Genomic DNA, 23805 nt, shown 5'->3' with positions numbered 1-23805 from the left:
ATAAAAAATAATAGTGAACACTAATAACAGCATCATTATCAACACAGTTATTATTATAATCACCATATTTCTGCGTACGCCACTTTTGGCTCAGGGGCTCCCTTTAATGGCAAAGGGAACATAACTGCAGCCACTGTGCAGCCCTGTGTGTCCAGACATCTTTGGTATGTCGTAAAAAGCGACTAAATGGGCTTGAATAAGTGGAATCTGTCTAACTCTAGATTCCAGTAGGAGGGTGGTTTTGATCCCATGAGTTGCGTTGTAATGCGTGAGATTAGCCAAAATCATTTTTCTGTAAAGCAAATTGTCAGTTACTTTTACTTGCGCATTTTAGCACCCAGTACTGGTAAACAGCTTACATGGTCTAGGCCTGCCCAGGAAGGTGCAACAACTGACTGCCGTGATATGACTGAAATATTGTTAAAAGCGGTGTTAAACCCAAACTAAACAAACAAAATATTTCTACGTACAAAGATATATAATCCAAAGTTAATACATTTCAGTGCGATAAACTGTCTTTGGAGCAGTTTCTCACAACAGACCTAGATGTTTACCTTGAGGGCATGAAAAAAGATGGAACATACATTGACCATCCCATTTTAGAATCTACTGCTAGAATGCTGAATCGTTCGATACTGATTGTACAAGCTGAAGCAGATGATGTGAGAATTGGTCCACAGTCCTCCGCCCCCAGATATAGTCCTAGGATATATTCCAGAGATAAAGCATTATGTCAGCCTTGAACCAATCACAAGGTACATCACTTTATTTACTGATAAGCCAGCTTTTAACTTCAAGTTAATTACCAACAAATAAAGTTTCAAAAGAAACTAACCCCAATAGGACCATACTGTGTGCATTCAACGTTTATAAATGTAAACGTATTGATGCAGTCAGCTACAAACAGAAATTAAGTTTTTTCCTATGGTCCATATTATGCCAAATGTTTTGTCAGTGTTCTTTCAACTATTAGGGTAAATTTATATGTTTCCGATTCTAATTAAGGATTCCATACAGTGAGGGTGAATTTGTACTTGTAAGACTAAAGTCTGGTGGCAGAAGGCATTGTTTGTACAAAGATTATGTAGCCGAGGTACATAGTAACAGTTGAAGTTGGCCAGTTTTGTTGTGTTTGTTTTACTTGTTTTGTTGTCATTGCTGTTTCATTGTCTGTGTTAAATTATAACATACAATTCAGCAGGAAAAAGCACTAAAACATGAATTTTATCAATTACAATGTACATTAAAAATAAAAAAGGAAACACCCAAGACAAAGGCATAAATTATGGGTTAAAACCAGCTTAAGGTGCACTAACCTCAAACTTGTCCTTTTATCACTCAAGCAAATGAACAGTGTACATAAGGAGTATCCCAAAACAGTAAAATCAACAGCATAATTATTAATGCTCCCTGTAGCATTCTAGTGTTTACAAAACGATGATGTAACATATTATATGATTCTTTATACATGATTGTATCAACATTAATAAAATAATGCTTTCACATATTTCAGATTAAACGTGTTCTTCCTGGTCCAGAGTATACACTTCAGTATATGCAGAAAGTTCACGTCAAGAACAAAGATATGTACAAGTGGCCATTACAGCCTGACATGTCGCAAGAACCACATTTTAGTATCATAAAACGCCTGCCATGTCCTGAATTGGATGAATCGAGGAGCTCATCTCGATGCCAGTTGTTCTCAGTGCAAACTGACTGAACAAACTATGGAGTGATACACTTTGGACAGTTTTATGTTTCGCGTTCAGTGTTCAGTTTGTTTGTTGTATACTGTGACACTTTAACTTGAAAATCATCTCGAGTATTTTAAACTTTGTTATTGCGGCAGATATCTTGCAGCTATTTTTAACACTGAAAATATATTGCTGTTCTATCTAAAAGGTGACTTACTTTACAAAAATATAGAAATGACTCAAAGTGTAAGATTTGCAATTTAGAATTTTGGTAAAAGATGCTGTTTTTACATATAAATTAGAAACATTAGTATGTCAGAATTCTTTGGACTTGTTCTTAAGTCAGGAGTGTAAGATTTTGTTATTTCTTTAAAGTTATGACCATTGTTCTTGAAATGAGATCAGTGAAACAGTTTGTTTTCATTATTTGTTGCAAAGGTATTTGTTGTGTAAAATACTATGGTTTTGCTCATATTTTATTACAAAAAGTAACAAATTTAAAACATTCATATTGGATGATATAAGCAAATTGATGGTTTTAGCCTCAGTTAAAAAGTTTGCCATGAAATATAGCTTACAAGTTAATGATTTTTATATTTAGAGTTATAACTGACAGAAACTTGTTACATTAAGCAACGGAAACTTAGAGAATATAGTCGTAATAGTAGACTTATTATTAAGTCAGGAGTGTAAGATTTTGTTCTTTCTTTAAAAGTTATGACCATTGTTCTTGAAATGAGATCAGTTAAACAGTTTGTTTTCACTATTTGTTGCAAAGGTATTTGTTGGTTAAAGTAGTATGGTTTTACTGATATTTTATTACAAAAATTAACAAAGTTAAAGCTTTCATATTGGTTGATATAAACAAATTGATGGTTTTAGCCTCAGTAATAAATTCTGCCAAGAAATAATGCTTACATGTTAATGATTTTTATATTTAGAGTTATAAGTGACAAAAACTTGTTGCATTAAGCACCAGAAACTAAGAATATAGTTGTTATATTAGACTTATTATTATGTCAGGAGTGTAAGATTTTGAGCTGAAAATACTGCTTTCGGAAATGAAAGTGATTTGATACCAAAAAGTGACCGATTATGCTGAAATTTTTCATGTTTGCTACTGAGGATCTAAACTTAAAATCTGGCATAAATTTTCAAACTTAGCTATTGATGGAAGAAAACAACGAAAACTTTTGTCACCATTTATTTTATAGAAAGTACTTTTTTTGACATTAAAAGGTAGAAAAAAAATTAATGGAAAGGGATGTTAAGAAAGTAGTTTTTCTAATTTGTTTTAGACCTAATCCAACACACATGTTGAAGAAAAATGAAATATAAGTACTTTAAAAAGACAGAAGAATACTATTATTTTTATGTGTTATTTTGTAATTTTTTCAGTTTTTGAATTCATTAAAGTTTCATAAAAACAAAACGGCTTGTATTTCAGTCCTGAAATTTTAAAGATAAAAAATTCAATGTATCTACTTATCAATGAAGGCAATGCAAAACAATGCATCTGAACTTTATTTTTGACCCCCTATGTCACGTTTTTAGCCATTTTTTCTGAAAGTGCCCTTACAACACAATGTCCTCCCACAGTTTAAACACTGCTCCTCTATAAAAATGAGACTAAAATTTACATGTCTTCACTTGGTACCGGCAGTGTTCCACAAGATTGGAGGACGGCTATAGTTGTCCCTGTATACATAAAGGGCCCACGAAGCAAAGCCAGCAATCACAAACCTATTCTTTTACTTGCAATTGCTTCCAACTGATGGGGCATGTTTTAGTATCAAATATTATTAATCATCTAGATAATAAAATGTGCTTAATTCCTTCCAACATGGCTTCCGCTCAAAGCACAGTTGTGAATCTCAATTATTAAATTTTAGTCAAGAAATTTTGATTACCTTGAAGCTAGTAAATAGACAGACCTAAAAGTAATGGACTTTATTAAATCGTTTGACAAAGTCGATCACAATCGTCTGGTCTACAAGCTATTTCAATTAGGTATATATAGAAAAAACATCCATGTGGACTAAATATTTCCTTTAAATACGAACACAAAAGGTCTTCAATCAGATATACCACCTTTGGTATCAGGGGTACCGCAAGGGTATGTCCTTAGGCCTTGCCTTTTCTTAACATATCAGTCAACTGCCAGACTCACTTAAAAGCACCGTAAGACTCTTTGCTCACTATAAATATCATGCATGATTGTGAGGCTCTCTAGCAGTACCTCTTTAAATTAGAGCTTTGGAAAAAGACCCGGTCAAAGGAGTTGAATTCCGATAATGCGAAGTGATTAGGGTATATAAAAAGAAATAAAAAACATTGCTTTTCGCTATAAGCTACATATCCATGAATTTAAAACTATAAAAATGCTTAATATTTAGGCGAACCAGCAGTGTTAGATCACAAAAAAAAAAAAAACAAACAAGGCCCTAAAATACATGAAAAGAAATGATCAAACAAATGATAAATGTACAAATTTAAGAAACTCCGTATAAAACATGTTCAACCATAATTGGAATATTGCTCAACTGTTTGGCATTCAACAATCTCTAACACATGGAATTGAAAGAGTACGAAAGGCTGCCGCCAGATATGTTCAAATCAACTATGTCTGTAGATGAAGAATCACAGAAATGTTAACTGTATTGGCAAACGTTAGAAACAAGGAGAAATTTCACATCCCTACATCCCTGATTCTTTTATATAAAATCCGTCATTCCATTGTGTTTTTCTTTTGTACATCACCAGTACCAGCTAGACTCATAGGACCTTCACTTTTATATTCCCATCTCTCGCACCCATTATCAAAAGAACTCATTTTTCCCCCAAGAACCATTAGACTCTGAAACAACCTACCACATCATGTTAAATCAAGTGCTACTCTTAATGAGTTCAGGAGTGGCCTAGATTACTGATGTTCAAACCTGAAATATATGTTTTATCATCTTTTAACCTGTAACTTGTAATATAATAGTGCTGATTTTAATATTGCACACTACTTTGTGTTTTCAATAAAGGCTTAATCATCAAAGTGTCGACCAGACAGTCGCCTCCCAGTCACAGTCAGTCATTGAAAATGTGGACTATCTAGTTCTGGCTAACACAAACTAACTGACACTGTTTTTATTTTCTGATGGTCGCATTCATTAAGTTATTGTTTAACTAACCAGTATCAAACAGCAACATCTCGCACAGTCTCTCGTGAGAAACTCATGATGTCATGCAACAGTTCATAGCACGTGGTTATTCTTGAAAATCAGTATCAAAATTTTACCTATTTATGAATTTAATCTAATCACATAAAATCTATAAAACAACATAAATGTTTTCAGAAAATGTCAATAAATAACGATTCTCTACCGCCTATTGGTTTTTCAAAATGATGAGTACCCTGATCAGGTGACAACTGCAATGACGGACAAAATATTGCAGAAAGGGGTACCAATTTGAAACTTGTGTTCAAATTATGTTGCATGGATTATTTATGCCAGCTCTAAAAGGTGAGTCCATTGCATTTGATAAAATTATAGCGTGACAGATTTCTGGAACGATTCCTGGTTAGGTGTCAGTACGGGATTCATTTTAGCTGAGAGATCCGTAACAGCATATTATATAAACATCTCTGAGCTGAACTTCTAGCTAGGGACTACTGTGCAGATGTAGACAAATTGATTGTGAAACGTACTTGACCGTAATACGAGCCACGCTAAATGATTGTTCGTACGGGACCGTACAAAGAGCCACGCTAATCTATTTTAAGAAAAAAACAACAACAACAACATGTCTAGCACATTCGTATCGCATTTTCTTGTAAACTGCCTTTCCTTTTATTTAACAACAGGCTTAATTTTATAACATTAATGTATTGTTTGTAGAAATGGCATCGAAAAGCAAAATATTTGTAAATTTCTGCATTTATCCGCCGTCTTTACACAGAATCCTATCAGGACCGATCAGCCAATTGTTGTTTTCGACGTATTAAAATTTTTGTCACGTGACACTGTCTTCGTTGGTTTACGGATTTCGGCGAAGCCTGGCGAGTGAATTAGTGACCAGCTGGTCATTAAATATTTCATGGTTTTATATCCATTCGTATCTCAACAATATTTGCCCATCCAAGTCTAACTAACGGGCGAATTTGTTCATTAGACTGTTTTCTACAAATCTACAAAGTTATTTGCTTCATTTTAACGGTGATTTTTAACAGGATTGTAACTTTAAAAGCTGCCCTTTGGTTCAGATCGTTGAAATATTCCAAAATATAACAGATACAAATGTAAAAGTAGGAATTATATTGAAATCAAATATAAATGTAGTCCTCCTTTAAATACTTATATTTTAACGTTGTTTTTTACAATATTTTATTTAAAAACGCGTTATAAATCATGCATTTCCTTTAGGGATCTAACTTAATGTAAAGGACCTTTTTTATTCCTTATATTAATCTCTAAGAGAGTAAACGAAACCTGAAAACTGACATGTTGTCTTGATGATATTGACAATCTTTAAATGCTATAATAATGTAAGTTAGAAAAAAACTAAAACTGACAGTGAAAGATAAAATAGACCCAAAAGAAAATAAATAAAAATGTATACATTTATTAGCCCGCCCGCTTAGCTCAGTAGGTAGAGCGTTTGGTCTACGGATCGCGGGGTCGTGAGTTCGTTCCTCGGGCTGGGCGTATGTTCTCCGTGACTATTTGATAAACGACATTGTGTCTGAAATCATTAGTCCTCCACCTCTGATACATGTGGGGAAGTTGGTTGTTACTTGCGGAGAACAGGTTTGTACTGGTACAGAATCCAGGAACACTGGTTAGGTTAACTGCCCGTGCCCGCCGTTACATGACTAAAATACTCTTGAAAACAGCACTAAACCAAAAAACAAACAAACAAACATTTTGTATGTATATTTAAATGCAAAGCACATTTAAATGTGTTTATCATGATAGCGGTGCAGTATAAATTCCCTTCGGGTTATTCCCCCGCCCCGACCCCATTTCGCCTCTTACCATTTCCTTCCTCTCCATCAATATTTAGCATAAATTAATATGTACTTGTTGGATATTTGAAGCAACCCGTCTGAAATATTTTTTTCCATTACAGCTTCTTTTTGTTGTGGGCCTACTATGCAAATGCGTGGCTCCCGGACTGTGTTTTTGGTGCTCTGTGCTTCCGAGAAATCTACCCTTACCTATTATCTTTTATGGTATAATATAATGCTTGGAAAAATTTGAACAAATTAAATCATTATCATCTACGACACCATATTTATCATTACTTACGAAATGCACTGTATAATAATGAAATTCTTTTCATTTTTTGTACTAGAATATAATTAACCTCGTATATTGCAGTCGTTTTCGGAGAACATCCCAAAATATTGGAAGACACGGCTGTTTGTCTCCTGTACAAAGGTATATCGTTGTCATCCTGGTTATGTTCCTAATGATGCAAATAGAACATTAAGAAACTGAAAATGGTAATTGTAGCAAGAATCACTTTCAAACATCTTACAGGAATGCAAGAAAGAAAATAAAGTTCATTTCAATAAATCATATTTAAAGTATCAATAAATCATATTTAAAGTATAGAAATATAAGTTGTTTTCTTTCCAAAATGGATTATATTAAACTAAAAATAGCTGCAACGTGCAAAGATTCTAAAGTAGGTCTTCTTGCTGAAACTTTAGTGGTGCAAGAAGACCACAGGTACCTCTCCTAACTTTATTTCAGTCAGACGCTCGGCAAAGTCACCATTCTTCTAGCTGTAGATAAAACAATTTCAACCTTAAGTGTGTTTTCATAGCCCCATACGCAGATACCTTTAAACTAAGCTACATACACCAATTGTAATGCAAGATCCAGTAAATCATTAGAAAATTAATTAAATTATGATCTTACGTATGGTTGAAGGGATACGTTGCAAGGCTGTTTCTGACAAGGAGGTGGTAACGGAGCAGGCTGATCTATTTGTTGCTCGCATGAAGGTGGTCGTATGTGGGCATAATGTTGCTACAGATGAATGATATTATATATTGAAACGATGTTATATCAATAAGAGGGTAATTTAAAAACATAACAACTACAGTATATTGAATATTGTTCCCCGCATAAGATCTGTACGTATTGTTTTAGTGTGAGTGTTTCCAACTTGCAAGTTGAAATACACAATGTAAAAAATGACACTGAATTTTATTTTAGAGATCAAACAATTTTAGTTCAGTTTTTTATCCAAATTTTGCTAGACACAGACCATTGATATATGCAAACGGAAAACAGTATTTGCAGTCTAATCAGAGAATATAGTACGAACTATCCGAATGTGTACATAGACATAACAGACCAAACACAACATCCCCAAAATAGATACAAGAGGTGAAATTTAAGTAAAATTAAAGGAATTGTTATACAATAAAACATATTTCACAAAAGTAGTACAAATCAAAGCTACAAAATGATAAAGCTGACTAAAATAAAAATGCACTGCTTGAAATTCCAAAATGCCACAGTATGGTTATATACCATTACATACATGTACTGGTACAAGTGAATTGTCATGACTATGTACAAATGAAACACAGATTAACCTTCTATATCTCAATTAATTAGTTCTCTTTAACCCTAACTTCGGAGCAGAAGAAATAGTTTGGTACGTTTGAGAGTAAATATGTCACCATGAACTCGAATGTTCCTGTAAGAGGGGAAATGAAAAAGTTACTAAAATTATTTTGAACAATATATTGATATTTAAAATCCTAAATATATCTGAAATCTTAAAATAAAATGATGCATAAGTGAAACAATTTGTTCAAATAAATGAGCCGCGCCATGAGACTATCAGCATAGTGGCTTTGCGACCAGCATGGATCCAGACCAGCATGCGCATCCACACAATCTGGTCAGGATCCATGCTGTTCGCTAACAGTTTCTCTAATTCAAATAGGCTTTGAAAGCGAACAGCATGGATCCTGACCAGACTGCGCGGATGCGCAAAGCCACTATGTTGGTTTTCCAATGGCGCGGTACAAGTATGAAGCGGAAAGAGCACTCATAGATCAGATGCAGTTGTAGTTGAGACCGAGTGAAGAGTGAGTCAAATAGAACATAAATTTAACGCTAACTCGTAAAAATATTCTCACAAAACCTAATGGCTTGTCATTAAAAGAAAAATAAAACACCTTTTTGTATGTATGATACTTTACAATATTATTCACAACTCCGAGGAAAGGTACTTTTGATCAGAAGAAGTGCGTGTACCAGCTTATTTCTTTCTAAAACGTGCCAATAAAACATCTAACAGACTGTTGTATGATGGAGAAATTAATGAGTAATTTACAACATTGCACATTTTGCAATAATTAATAGAGCAAATCAAAGCCTTGAAATGTCTGATGGTTTCGGGTTTTTGGTAGATTTATTTTCTGTTTAATTGCCAGTCTATGAGTATACATGAAAAAGAAACAAATACAAATTTACTGTGCCGCATATCTAAGATGAACTCTGCCTGACCCATCTTGTGATGTAACCATGGGCTGGAATACCTTGTCATTGATAGATCTTATATTATCAAAATGGTCAGTGTGAGTGGATGCAGGTTGAATAAGAACTGCTTTTTCATTGATAATTCATCCGCATTGTTCATGAATGGTACTATTTTGTGAAGCACATAAACATCCTTTGGATGTGATTCGGAATAAAATAATGCTATGAGTGTCAGAAATACACTTTAACTTTGGTAGCGGGATAAACCAAATAAAAAATTCAGCTGACTTCGGAAAAAGCTAGGCTCTTTGGTCATCCTTGGATCAAGAAATTTTATTATATAGTACAAACAGAAATACCTCTTCCGGTTGTTCTGTTAAATTCCCATCGGTTGAAGACAAACGTGGCTGTTCCGTGAATACGAATACTGGTGTCAAATAATGGTCGTTCAAATGTGGAACCTGGCAAAACATTTGTTTATTAGTGTTTATAAAAGGGCATTAAAGTGTTGGATGTGGCTTGACGAAACAATTCTAGGCTTTATATTCTATTCTCCTCGCTGCAAGAATAACAATGAAAAAGACGTATCAGCCACCAATTATATGCTTACAATTTTTTATTTTGTATATTCTTTTCAATCATAGATATTCCATAATTCGTAAAATCTTAATGCTCAGGGCAGTACAAACGAAATAAAACAATCATACCAGACATTGGAGAAGACCTCTATAAGACATTGTCTTTCGTTCTAATCCCATTCATACAGATGTAATACATGTTTATATAACTATATGTATATTTATGTTGAATAAATATGTTTAAACCAAAACATTTTCCATTTTATTATTGAACGAACTGATCAATTTGTTTATCTTCTAACAGTGTTACGCCTTAAATTGATATCCAGTGACAAAATCCGAATCACTACGTGATAGAACTTACCCAGATATGAGCTTCATGAGAGGTAGTCGCGCTTCGTCCACCGCAGATAAATAACCGCCTTTATACCCTTATTTTATGCATATTTCATAAATATGTGCATTACGAAAATATAATTGAACTAGTCTCAAATTTTCCAAATACATTAATCTGGTGTTTTCAAAGTCCTTGAGTTTAAAGTCAATGACTTGAATTGTTTTGAAGTAATGGTCTTGACCCTGTGATGCGTAAATCTGCGCTGTCCGTATTGAGCCAAGCGAGCTGGCAGATTATCTTGACATATTTATCATTTAACCCTTTTAATAATACTGGTCACGATTTATTGTGCCTTTCCGACCAGTGAAGATCAGGATCAGCAGTTTCTTTTTTGTAAAAAACGCTTTTAAAAAGTAATGATACTGTCCAAGTTGAAAGATGGACAGAAATTTAACAGGATTAAAGAACAAAGGTTGTGGCACAAATACTCGCCAATCCCACAGAACTTTGTGAAGTAAGTACAGGAGTATTTAAACGAATTTCATTGAATCTTAGAAAGCATGTACACATAATCACCATAAAGTGCGGGTGTGCCTAACATGATTATACTCCTGAAAGCGAAGGAATGTATTGGAGTCAATACAGTCATGTGGCCAAACGGTAAGAAAGTTTGAAGAACGTTCTTCTAGTAAGCAAGTTTGTCAGGAGCAATTGTACTTATTATCGCCTCTTTTGGCGGTTCGGTGTATGTGCGTACGTGCGTGTGTGCGTCCGTCCGTACGTGCGTGCGTGGGCCCGTCCGATTTTATCCGTACAATAACTTAACATGCATAGATCAATCTTGTTTATATTTGGCATGAATGTTAACCTCAATGAGAAGGCGTGTCACGCGCAAACCAAATGTTCCAATCTCAAAAGGTCAAGGTCACAGTTGGAGGTCAAACTGAAGTTTGTCCGGAGCATTTCTTCTGAATGCATGGTGGGATTTTAATGTAACTTTGCATGAATGTTCGCCATGAAATGAAATGGCCATTCTGAGCCAGATTCCATATTTGTTAAATTCTTGTAAAGCGTTTTGTATTATTTGGTAAAGTTTCAAATAGTCCTCTGCGTTGTTACTACAGGCAGACGACATTTCAGGGCGTTTTATTTTTTCGGCGTTTAGAAACATGTTTTTATTCTGTTGCACTGCAATTTTTCGTTATATCATCTTGGCATGAGCGACAGATCAACACAGCGAAACACCGTCAAAATGCCTATTCCGCTGACAGTTCAAACTATGTTTACGATTGTTATAAGCCGACTCACCATTGTCCAGGTTTCTGGTCTTCCTATGCTTCCGCCAACTGCATAAAAACAATTTTAAATGAAAATTATGATGAAAAAATGACTCATCCAAATACAAAAGTCGACGTTATCGCTCCTGTCTCTCATCAAAAATGTAGGATATGTGAAACCTTTCAAGTTAACGCAAATCATAATTATCTTGAATACATAAGTTGTTTAGCCTGTTCTTTAAAACCAAATAGATAAATGTATACAAAATTGAGAAAAGGCAAATGGGAAAAGACCAGACTGATCATTCAAAGGTTACGTTGTTGTGTATTCAATTGTTGTTGGGTAATGTTAGTTCAATATAAAATACAAGTTATAAATTAACATAATAATCATAATACCCTACATAAATTTTACTTTTGTCTGACCTGTACGTAACGCTTAATGAACCAGTATGAAATAAAACAGTTGTAGATATTATGAAAGTTTACATTTTAATTATTAATAAAATTTGTGGAAAGATATTCTGGAAGCATAGCAACCAAGCAACATGAAAGCTTACTCGGTTTGACTGAGTCTTTTCTTGAAGAGTAATGTAATGTGTAACACCTCTCATAGGATTAGCAGTAAGTTGTTAGCTTAATTCTACTATTATAGTAAAGCTAATATTAGGATTAGAAAATGTAATTACAAAGTTCACGTTTACAGCCGCCAAATGACACTTAAAGACAGTATTTAATTATGTGATAAGAACTTTTGAAAGCATAGATCGCAAAATGATAACATAAACAGATTCAGACTATAATTATGGTGGCATATTTCTGCCACGAAATAGATAGGTAGCTATCACGATAGTTGACAAAAATTATCTTGATAAACCGAAGTTTTCTAAAAGAAACTTATCTCAGTAGTTTAACATTTACATTATTTATGGATACGTTTTGCGTAAGTGCCCACAGTTGCCATTTATTACACAAATAGCTGTCTCGATACTTCTAGAAATTATTCTGATTTTTCAAACTTTTCTGAAAAGTTTATCCCAATAACCAAACATTTTAGGAAATAAAAAGCATATCTAGAAAAATAATAACTTGCGATGATGTTTACAGAAAAAAAAAATTGCTGGAAAGTTCGGAATATCATCGTGATAGCTATCAATTATCCCATGGCAGGTTCAAGCATTAACGCAAATTTGTGTGCTATTTTTTTTTCAGGAAATACATAAAATATCTATTGCTGAGATGTTTTCAGAAAAATGCACACATTTACTTACTTAAAAATTTATAATACTGTCATGATATATACCTAGCTGTCTCGTGGCAGAAATATGCAGTTTATAGATGCTGTAAAATGATCATGCATTTCGAGAGGTTCACATGGAAGGCTCGTTAAATGTGTTTACCATTATGCTAATTATTATTATTTTCGTTATTATCATTCCATACGTTTAGTTACAACGATTTTTATTCAACTTGATTCATGTGCAATAATGACCTTTTTTCTGATTAAAGCTTCCCGAAGCTTAACTTTCATTGTTTCGCTTCCTCGTATGACATTGCTAAATTCCGCCTCTATTTCATAAATGGCTGGCTTCAATTTCGTAGGAAATTCGATCCTTTTGAAAACTATCAGAAACAAAATAAGTAAACAACATATGGAAAGACACTGGTCAATATTATTGTATTGTGCAGAAGTGCTTCTTCAAATGACAGACACCATTACAACAGCTGCATTCTGAACAATCATTGCATAGGACAGTATGGTGAAGTTAATGTGATCACAGTCCAAGAATATACATATCAAAGATAAACCCATCACTTTTGATGGAAAATAAAGAACAGTTCATATACCATGTACATAATAGTAATAATGAGTTGAGTAATCTTCCTCCGAAGCCAATCCAGTCAATTCAGCAGCATATTCCGGATTTGCCTGCGCTCTAGGTGGTGTAGAACCAGAAGCATCCCGGGGCATCATAGCATGTCTTGTACGTAAAGGGATGGTCTGCAGAGAAACAATATAGACTGACTTTCTTCATTTATATGTCATTTAACTACATGCTGATTAAGCAAATTATTCCACTATTGAAACTATAACCCACCGCTTAATGGAACGCCAAACGCCAATGGATAGTTCAGTTTACGATTAAAATGGAATGCATGGCATCAAATAAAATTGTAAACTTATATAACAAGCAACATTCAGTTGCAAATATATGGTTTTGGGAAAGACCCATTATTGTTTATGTTACTTGGGATAATGCAGAACTAGTAAAACATCAATAAATCTCTACAACAAAACATCAATTTTATACCTCATTTGCATATAAAAGAAAGGGGTCTAAATAATGCTGCAACACTTATAATTAAAGTCAAAATTTCATTGTAAAATATTAATACAGCCAGTATTTGTATTAATTCTAGCCTGAATATTTGGGGGGAAAAGAGAAACATTTGCAAGAATGACTCAACAGCTTTATCAAGCAAAACTACATTTTAAAAATAGATATTGTTGCCGTTCTTCGAAAACATTGTATGTCACTTTTTTAGTCAAAACATTCATTCTAGCATTTCAACATCGTTAATTTCTTAAAATATTTGATTTGATTAACTGGATGAGAAAATCAAAAGTTTTAATATGTTAGTAATGGTATTTTGGTCTTAAAATATTATATGAATTTTTTGGCAGATTCAGTTTTTATTCCTCTGCTGCGACGTATTCCAATAAATTTTGAATTGAACCTTTCGGCAACGTCCAATGTATTCCAAACAAATCAAAACTTACACGGTAGAAAGTAGCAATGTTTTTGTTGTTCTGATGTTGTGTTTGGATGTTATTGTTGGATATTGTTGTTTACAGACGTAAAAACTGCATTATGAAAATCATAAGAAAAGTCAGTGTACTAAAATCAAAATTTCTGTTTATTCTTATACAACCTATTAAATCATGTATGTACTTATTTGTGTAACTTTAACAACTCCTTACTTACAGAAATTCGTAAAGAACAAAGCAGAAATGACCAGAAAATATTAGTGAATATCAACAATAACTGTAAAACTCTCAGAAGATGCGAGTGCATTAAGCTGTAACATAAACAACCGTATTGACACGCTTGTAAAAACTCTCGGGACTCAGATTTTTTAAACAATTACATAATAAGCGGTTTAATACGGAGGTAAGTCGTGTTAACATACATAGAATCATTCAAAGATGGTCCACAAAATGACAGGAGTGAACTGGGGTACAAGGTACAGCAACACTGCAGATCCCTCTTAGCAGTTCTAATTTAAAACATCATAGTGTTGTGATAACAGGTCCTGCACACTATAAAGTGGATAATTTGAACTATAAAGTAAAACCATTCCTCAAGGATGGACTTGGATAATCAGAAGTAGGTGTTGTGAATTCAGAACAAAAATCTTCGGATCGCACATTCTTATATGTACCCTTCAGTCAGTGGAAGACAAAAGGAAAGTTTTATCATTTAAACAAAGGCTGGAACATTTCAAGCAGTACAGTAATATCTTTCTGTTCAAAGTTCAATTCAAACTTAAAAATGATTGTTAATAAACTGAGGGACAGGCTGCGACATGGTTTGTAAAGGAATTCGTATATTGTACTTTTATACTACACTTTTAGATTTATCACAATCTCAACACATATTGTGTGTGTCTCCTCAAGTTTGGATGAATTAAAGAATCTTATCTTTTCTATCTTTAGGAAAACAGTCTTACGAAAATTGACGATTGCATAGAGTCCGTATTAGTAGCATTATCAGCAAATTGTTGATCCAGTCTCTGGCGTTTCTGCAACAAAGGAAAAGCTGAGTTTAACATTTTACTATTTTCTTTGATGGCCTAGTCCGTGGCGAACTATCCATAAACTGTGATTATTGGCTATGGTTTTTGAAGTTGTGTTTGTTTTGAAATTTAAACATCCAGTTTTTCAAAATCCATTTGTAATATTTTTTGTTATTGTTATTTTGGCGGCTATCTTTATTGCAAAATGGCCCCACGGAATAATGTTATTTCCATATTTATTACCATTTGAATTTCTCTAAAATGTACTGTATGTATTCTTTGGTGTCTGTAAAACAAGTGCAAATGGAAACCGTATATTGTATATTTAAAACGAAGTTATATTTTTTCTGAAGGGAATACATCCTCTGCAAGTTTACAAATGTAATATAATTTGCTATTTGTTTCAAAACAAGTCTTGGCATGAGCAGAATACATTCTTTTCAACATTGTAGTCACGGTGTCTACTCTGTATCTTGTGGCTTCCCAGACCATCCATAGCTGGAAATGTGCGGACTGATATCTTTCTAAGCATACTTGACATATAATTCATATATTATTAAATATGTTTGTTGTGCAGTCTGCCAGATGAAGTACAAAATTCAATTAAGTAAATCATGAGTATTTATGTGCTTGTATAAGGAATGTCGTTTATTGAAAGCAATAAGTCTTTTAGATTTAACCTAATATAACTGCATCTGCAACGAATTGGCAGTGTATCTATGTTAATGTTTTTATTCCATTGCTTTATGTATAATTGTCTTATATTTGTTTCAAATAATTTGTTTTCCACTAGTAGAGGTATGTGAAGATAATTTCATTTTGGGGCTTATTATTATATCAAGGGTTGAAAATTACACTGTCACAGTGGTAACTGATAAGAACAAAAAATATATACAAAATAAATGGAAAATGATAGCGGAAATGTTTAAAAGGCAAACAATGACACGGACAAGAATGTATGAAAATTGACAGTTTTTGTAAAATTGAAATACATGACCAGCAAACCTAATTCTATCGTCTTTTGTTAAGTATTTGTTTATGGCATACATTCTATCGAGAAACAGCGAAACATTTCTTTTCGTCTTGGTTTTGGCGCAAACATGAAATTTTTGTTGATGGCTCGCGCTCCAGAACGAAGAGCAATGTTTCGTTATGTCGAATTGTTAATTTGTTTTGGCGTTGGCGTGTGCGTTAAAATGACACAAAAAAACTTTCAAAAATAAGTTTTGGTGCGTTGGCTAGCGCTAGGAGGACACAACGAAATTTGCTTCATAAACCGTGCGCAAACCAACGCGACATAACGAAATGTCCTTTATTATTCACCATAGTAAGTACTTTTTTCATACTTTCAAAACAAAGTAAAACTTCATGCCTTATGGTCCTTTATTACTATATACAAGATATTTCCTGCTTTTAGTGTAAGATTGAAATATTTATAGATGCAATATTTTCTAGAGTTGGATAGTCACGAGTGAAAATGTAACATAAGACGTTCATAAATGAGCGATATTCTTATCTTACATGTAGAACAAAAATAAATCTTTTTATTTATGTTTTTACCAAGTGTATACTTTCTGTCCGGTGAAAACTGTAAAAATACTACATCTGACACTTTATATTTCAGTATTTTTATGAAAAACATGTAATAAATCAAGTTTCATCAAAATACCTAACATGCAGGACCAAAATTGTTTCGGCCGGAAGGACGTTCAGTCGAACGGAGGGAAAATTAACTGTTCCACCGGTCCAATCTGTTAGGGGACTACCAAGCCTTTAATTTTATTACATTTCATTAAACAGGATCTTGATAAAGAAAAAATCTTACTCATACCGATAATTCCGCATTCCATTCTAATGTGAATCGCTCAACCCGTCCCTGAAACAAACGAAAACTTTAGTTCGGCCACATTTCAAATGCAATCGTATGAAAGAATTTGAGGTAATAAAGGTAGCAGTGCATCTGCTGATAAGTCGGCGAAAATCATCACGATGTGACACCTAAACAGACACATGTATTTAAGTTCTTTAAGACAATTTATCCCTAACATTATATTCTGGTAGGGCGTATATTTTTCTCCAGAGTAACAACATTTTTTTTTAACAAAGCGGCATGTAAACTGATGTTTTTCATATTTTAATGTATGTATGTTTATATGCACATTTATAATACTGCAAATGAATTTCTCGGATTTTCATTGGTTAACAGGCACGTTATATAAAACCGTATAACCCGTGAGCGAATTTTCCCTTCAGCGGGCCCCTCTACACTGACGGTATATACGGAAAGTGAATATCGATTTTGATTGGCCGTTGCGTAAGGCTATTTTTCAGTTTACATTAGAAACAAAATGGCGGACGTCTCTCGATTCGAAAATTAATTCAATGATTACCCTTCTTTGAGATGGTTTCATACCAATCATGGAGTTATTCTATACATTTAATAAAGTTTATTTTCTGGAAAGCTCGTCATTTTGTTGTTATTAATAGGAGACAAAGCAGTACGAGTCATATTTTTCTTGCCAATAATGGCAATATTCACCAGTTGATTTAAACAAGCACTTAATCTTGTGTACAACACTCTCAACAGGAACTGAACGACTGGTCACTGCAGATAAGTCTGCTTAGTCTGTATAAACTAATTAAATAAACAAAATGATTTTCTATCATTACAAATTCAAATAACTAAATGGTATCACTTCATAAATTTATTTCTAATAATAACACTATAGTAGCCTATTGCATAGTCATAGCCTCTATGCCGTCTAAACAGCTGATCACATGTATTGACATGCTGCCGTCTGAGGCCCGATATGGGTTGCCGAATTCAGAGCTCTATGTATAGATCTACCTACTGCAATGAGCAAATTTCAAGACTGGATTAAAAAACATTAACAACAACAATTTTTAAAAAAAAAATTAATATAACAGCAACAAATTTTAACAGGAGTTTTCTTTAAAAACAAATTTAAAATACAAAATTAATTCAACTAAGAGCGGTCAAACCAGCACTTGCCGCGAGGTGTATTACAGTGCTCGGTGAAACGATGTAAATTTGAAATAAATCAATATAATAAAAAATAATTAAGAAATAATATATCTCATCCAGTGATTTGTCTTTGAATAAATCATTGTTTGAGTTCAGATGCGAAGGAATTGTATCACGAGGGCGCAGCCCGAGTGATGTAATAATACGCATCTGAACGACAAACAATGATTTATTCAAGAGCAAATCACTAAATGAGATGTATTATTTCGATTCTAACACGTTACCAAGGATTCTTGCCGACATTCATTAAGTATTTGCCCGTTTTCAATCGGTTTCTTTTCCAATGCGCCGCTATGCCGTTTGGCGCCATGACGTAATAACTGTGACGTCAGAACAGTGATTTGTTGTATAATAATTCACTGTTTTCTGTCTTCTTTGTTTAATAGGAAAATGAATCGGATCGTGTTAGAATAATTAAATTTACGGGTAGAATGCACTTTAGCTGTCCCCGGAAGTTTACAATGCGCATGCGCAGCAAGTTGGGGGTGTGGGGCAGCAGCCCCCAAACATATTCATCTCAAAATAAAGTTACCTCCTTTAACTTTTAATATTTAAGACATTATTAAACTACTATTATTATAGGGACCGCTAAAGTGCAAGTGCTCCAATTTTACAGCAAGTTCAAACAACAATAATCATCATCATTTCCAACTGTGTCATAATGTAGTACACACGGAATGACTGCCATTTCCGTGTGATTATATATAGTCAGTAGTCCAACTGATTTGACGCCATCCTAGGAAAATTTGAGATAATTTTTTCATATGGGCAATATCCCCACTCGCGTCAAACACTCGAAGGACCAAAATAGTTGAAGCAATTTCTGATGAAATTTTCATCGCTGTCGACGCTTGTCGACTAATATCGTCAGGTAATTCAGCACTGTTCTGACAGAAATATCTGTATAGAATCATTCAACATGAAAATAAGCCAGACACTGGATACACCAGTCTAAATGTGAATTCCAGAATAAAAGTTCCTGCTACCTCAACTCAAGAATTTTAGAATGATGTGTAATAATTGAAAAGTAAAGAAATTACAAACCGACAAATCAAACAGAAGCTTGAAAACATCAATACCTGAATTACATATTCATATTTATACTCTTCCAAGTGGCACGAGCGAATGCGAATTACATACATCAACATTTTTTCCATACAGTAAAACCTGTCTTAAACAGCCAGCCAAGGGTGTTGGGAAAAGTGGCTGTTTACAGCAGATGGCTGCTTAATGCAGGTAATTTATAGTATATAAATATCATTTTGGGAAATGATCGAGACACAGGCTGCTTAAGACAGGTTGGCTGCTAATTAGAGGTGACCGCTTGAGCAGGTTTTACAGTACTGGCATGCAATTTTCGTATCGGGTATGTGACGTCATTTGTAACATCACTGTTTCGATCTTTTAATATCAAAATTTTCAATTTTACTTTGGTTAAAGAACTTATTTATTTCATCTACCAGAATAATTCTAAGATTAAATCTAACTCTGTGTATGTAATGAAAATTAGCTTTGCATCCAGAAATATGAATTTGTTCTTTCTCAGAATAATATTGCGCGAGTCTAGGATCTGCTGCAGAAATTATGCATATTTTTCGACAAAAATCAAAACATAAAGTCAAAGCAATAAATACATTTGTTGACAAGACTTAGTGTTAGTAATGACTTAGCAGGGCTTATGTCATATGACACAGTTAATTTGACAACAGGTACTGTCCTGTAAGTGACTTCATGAAATACATTTATTAAATCCAAAATCTGACCGGCTGCAGCAATACCGAAGACAAGAGTTTTTAACATGGTGTAATTTATGTTACCATTATTGTCGTACTAGTCGTAATGTACGTTCGGTGTCAGAGTTTATGTTGCGTCTTTGCAAAAATGTTCCATTCCATATGACTGTGTGAAAGGTGCCATATTCTTGGTGTCAGAGTTTATGTAGCGTCTTGGCAAAAATGTTCCATTCCATATGTGTGAAAGGTGCCATATTCTCGGTGTCAGAGTTTATGTAGCGTCTTGGCAAAAATTTTCCATTCCATATGTGTGAAAGGTGCCATATTCTCGGTGTCAGAGTTTATGTAGCATCTTGGCAAAAATGTTCCATTCCATATGTGTGAAAGATGCCATATTTCTGTAAATAGGTTATTCTTTGGCAGTGATTGGCCAGCAAGTATCATCATCATTGGCTATACATACCTGCAATTAAATATAAAAAGAATTTTTTATTCCAAAGACCACACAAAGTATATTTTTTCAAAATTACTTTTAAATGCGACTGAAGTGCATAGATATTCTATAAAATTAATCAAATTTCAGAGGGATTGGCATCAAACTTTACATTATTCTGAACCGTGTATTTGTCAAATTTTCTCGACATAACATTAACCCTTACCCTGCTAAATTTCTGTAATGAACTTGTCCATCTTTCAGTTTGGACAGTACCATTAAATGTTAAAAGGAGTGCTTACCAAAAAGATACTGACTGAATGGCCAACAATGCAGATCATGATCAGACTGCATGGATGTGCAGGCTGATCATGATCTACACTAGTCGCAAAGGCAGAATCAGTCGTGTCCAGCATGATAAGGGTTAAAACAACAACAGCACAAATGGAACGCTTTTAATCAATGACAGAAATTTATGAGCAGCACCATTTTTACACAAATATTGGTTAGATGAACGTATCACATTATTATTTAAATTAATTTTAATTATAGTAAAATATCTTAACAGAACAACACAAAAATCATCAATAAATTTGTTATCGGTCGGTTAAAAAAACCCTATAGGTCAGGCTATGTGTCCGGTTACTGGACATCTAGAACACAGGTTAAACTTCCAGTTAACGGATGGCTGGACACTGACACTGACACTGCTCATTATTTATAGTTGGGTGTTCTCATTTAAATATTAGCTATGAATAGCTAAGTTTATATTCGGGTGTAATCATTTAAATATTAGCTGTGAATAGCAATTGAACCACTCTTTGAAAAGGAATATTTTAAAACATCTGCCATATTCTGATACCTACATTTCTCTTATGATCCCTGGAGTCTGTTCCTGAAATGACTTCTAGTTCAATGCAGCCACAGCATGTTGAATAACATCATCTGATTGCACTTAGATGATCTGACATCTAACATTTGATTTTTCCTAGATTTCCACGTTATATGAACATTCAAAGAGCTACTGTGAGTACTGGTACTTCTTTGGCACACCATGACATATTCACTCTACTTCCGTGTTCAGGCTAAAAGTACCGTGGAAATACCTGTTTTCGGACCTCTAGAAATATGCCAGGTTTATCTGCATTTAAATATTTTGTCAACATAATAAGGTTTAACAAACATGTAAAGTACTCATTCTCACATTTATTCCTGCTCATGAAAAAAAGTCTGCATAACAGCATGCAGAATAAATTGCATTTTCCAAACCCATGTGAAACCAATATGGCGTCATAAACAAGTACCTGTTTTCGAACCACCAATGAAATTGCTTATAACAAAACATAAACTACAGTTAGGTTCAACATAGGTATTCAATATTGTCAGTGAAATGTTACTTGACTGTAAGCATTATGACTTTTGAAACAGTTTTGAGTTTATTCTTCAGTGTTAGGCTTGTTACAACAAGGGCAGTAAAAGGTGTCATTCAATCTGATAACTGAAGTGTTACAGCAGAGTTTCAAATGGGTCCGGTGTGGACAGTCTTCAACATCACATTTAGCCCACTTGACAAATACAAGAGATACAGTTTTTCATTTCCTTTGGCTGGAATTGCTTGCATACACAGCACAAGTCATCTGCAGACATCTCCTCTTCAGCTGAAAGGTCAGACTCACTGTCACTAACTGGAATAATCTGGCATCCAGATGGACCTGGTCAAAAGATTAAACAAGATTTTACTTCTATCATATTTGAAAATAAAAGTATTCCCTTATATAAACCTATTTCAATAGTTAAATTATTGAGCATTTATATTTTTTCTATTAGTATTTATTTTTAATTAAGTTAAAAATTACATTTTATTGCTAACAATTTATACCTGGTTTTTGTGATGAAGCTGCAGAGTCAAGTTTTCTTTTCTTTCTTTCAACATGTTCAGACACAGAGGGTACTTTACTTGTCATCCTTTGCTTTGGTTCTGAACTAGATGCACTCAGACTCTTTGACATTTTCTGCTTTTGCTTGTTAGGCTTTGACTTTTGAATTTCAGCTATTTCATTTACAATGTTATGATTTGTTATTTCCTTTCCAGCTACAACACCACTTATACCTTTATTGAGTTTTTTACTGTTATATGTCACCTTTTTTTCTCCACAAACTCTTCTGCTGCTCTGAAGAATTCCCTACATGTGTTTTCATTTCCATGTTGGCAATTTGCAGTACTCTCTTGGGTTTCAGTGAGTTTCAATTCATCTGAGTAAGGCTTTGATGGTGTAAACTGGTCATCGCTGATTGCACTTGGGTTGAAAGGGTATATGCCCGTCTTCTCAAATGCTGACCTCAAGTTTGAATTAGACAAGCCCTTGACATAAGATGAAGACCCGAGCGCTGCAACATTATACCGAGTGATTTTTGTCTCTGGGCATTCTATGAGAAATTTATGGCACTCATAGTTATAAATCTTTTGCCACGGGCCAAAACAGCCAACATCAAGTGGCTGCAGTGCATGACTTGTGTGTGCTGGTAACACAAAGAGCAAAATGTTGTTGTGTTGTGCCCATTCAATAACTGGCATGTTGATGTGTGATCTGCAGTAAAAAGTAATAATGGTTGTTACATAAAATGCATTAAAAATGAAAAAAAAAGTTATTTCAAAATCTTATTAACAATCAACAAGTACACCATTTACTTTGAAGTCCAATTAACTTATTCAAACCATTATTAAAAAAGGTACATTAAATATTTGTTTACCTGTGTCCATCAAAAATAAGTAGCAATGGCTGTTCCTTGTTTCCACGTTGTACATATGTGATGAAATGTTCCTGTAGATATTCAAGGAACACATCAGAGTTTGACCAACCGGAATCAGTAACTGTGCCACTAGAGCCCGGTGTTGATCATTCAAGGAGTTCTTTCCTCATTCTTTGCCCTTTAAATACAAAGAATGGTGGGATTTGTGTGCCAAGAGCATTCCCACAGCCAAGTATTGTAGTTATAGAAGACCTTGTTGAGTTAATTGCTTCTGTTCTGGACATAGCTGTTACAATGTATGGCGGAGCATGCTCAGTTTGTACTCCTTTCTCATCAAAGTTATATATACACTCTGGTTTGTCCATCAGATCATTGCATTTCATGACAGTCTCCAGATTTTGGAAATACTCTGCAACAACTTCTTCATTCAGAGACAAAGCATGGCAGTTACCCAGAGAACGTGGTTTCAATACTTGTCCACCTGTCTTTGAATCCAGCAAACCATCTAATTGTTAATGGTTTATCTCTGCTTCTATGTTTTAAATGAACTGCATAGTTTGAAGCCTTGTCAACTATTTCTTGGACTGTATATCCATACCCTAGTTTAGCCATATCAGTTAAATGTTTTACAAACTCAGCTTCTTCTTCCACACTGAACA

General features: G+C 34.1%; 1 protein-coding gene across 1 annotated transcript; it reads right to left on the bottom strand.

Moving 5' to 3' along the window:
* Window positions 1–4422: 4422 nt before the first annotated feature.
* On the bottom strand, window positions 4423–22757 carry LOC123558148 (uncharacterized). Its single transcript, XM_053544455.1, has 9 exons — window positions 22275–22757; window positions 21962–22107; window positions 15118–15189; window positions 13234–13387; window positions 11417–11454; window positions 9553–9654; window positions 7613–7723; window positions 7053–7154; window positions 4423–4551 (listed from the first exon to the last, which is right to left on the bottom strand). Exons 1-9 carry the CDS (start codon window positions 22402–22404, stop codon window positions 4423–4425), a joined length of 984 nt encoding a protein of 327 aa, XP_053400430.1. The 5' UTR covers window positions 22405–22757.
* Between the last annotated feature and the right edge of the window lie 1048 nt (window positions 22758–23805).

This window comes from Mercenaria mercenaria, chromosome 5 (assembly GCF_021730395.1).
Source record: "Mercenaria mercenaria strain notata chromosome 5, MADL_Memer_1, whole genome shotgun sequence".
Taxonomy (NCBI): domain Eukaryota; kingdom Metazoa; phylum Mollusca; class Bivalvia; order Venerida; family Veneridae; genus Mercenaria; species Mercenaria mercenaria.
This window is presented reverse-complemented; position numbering and strand designations above follow the sequence as displayed.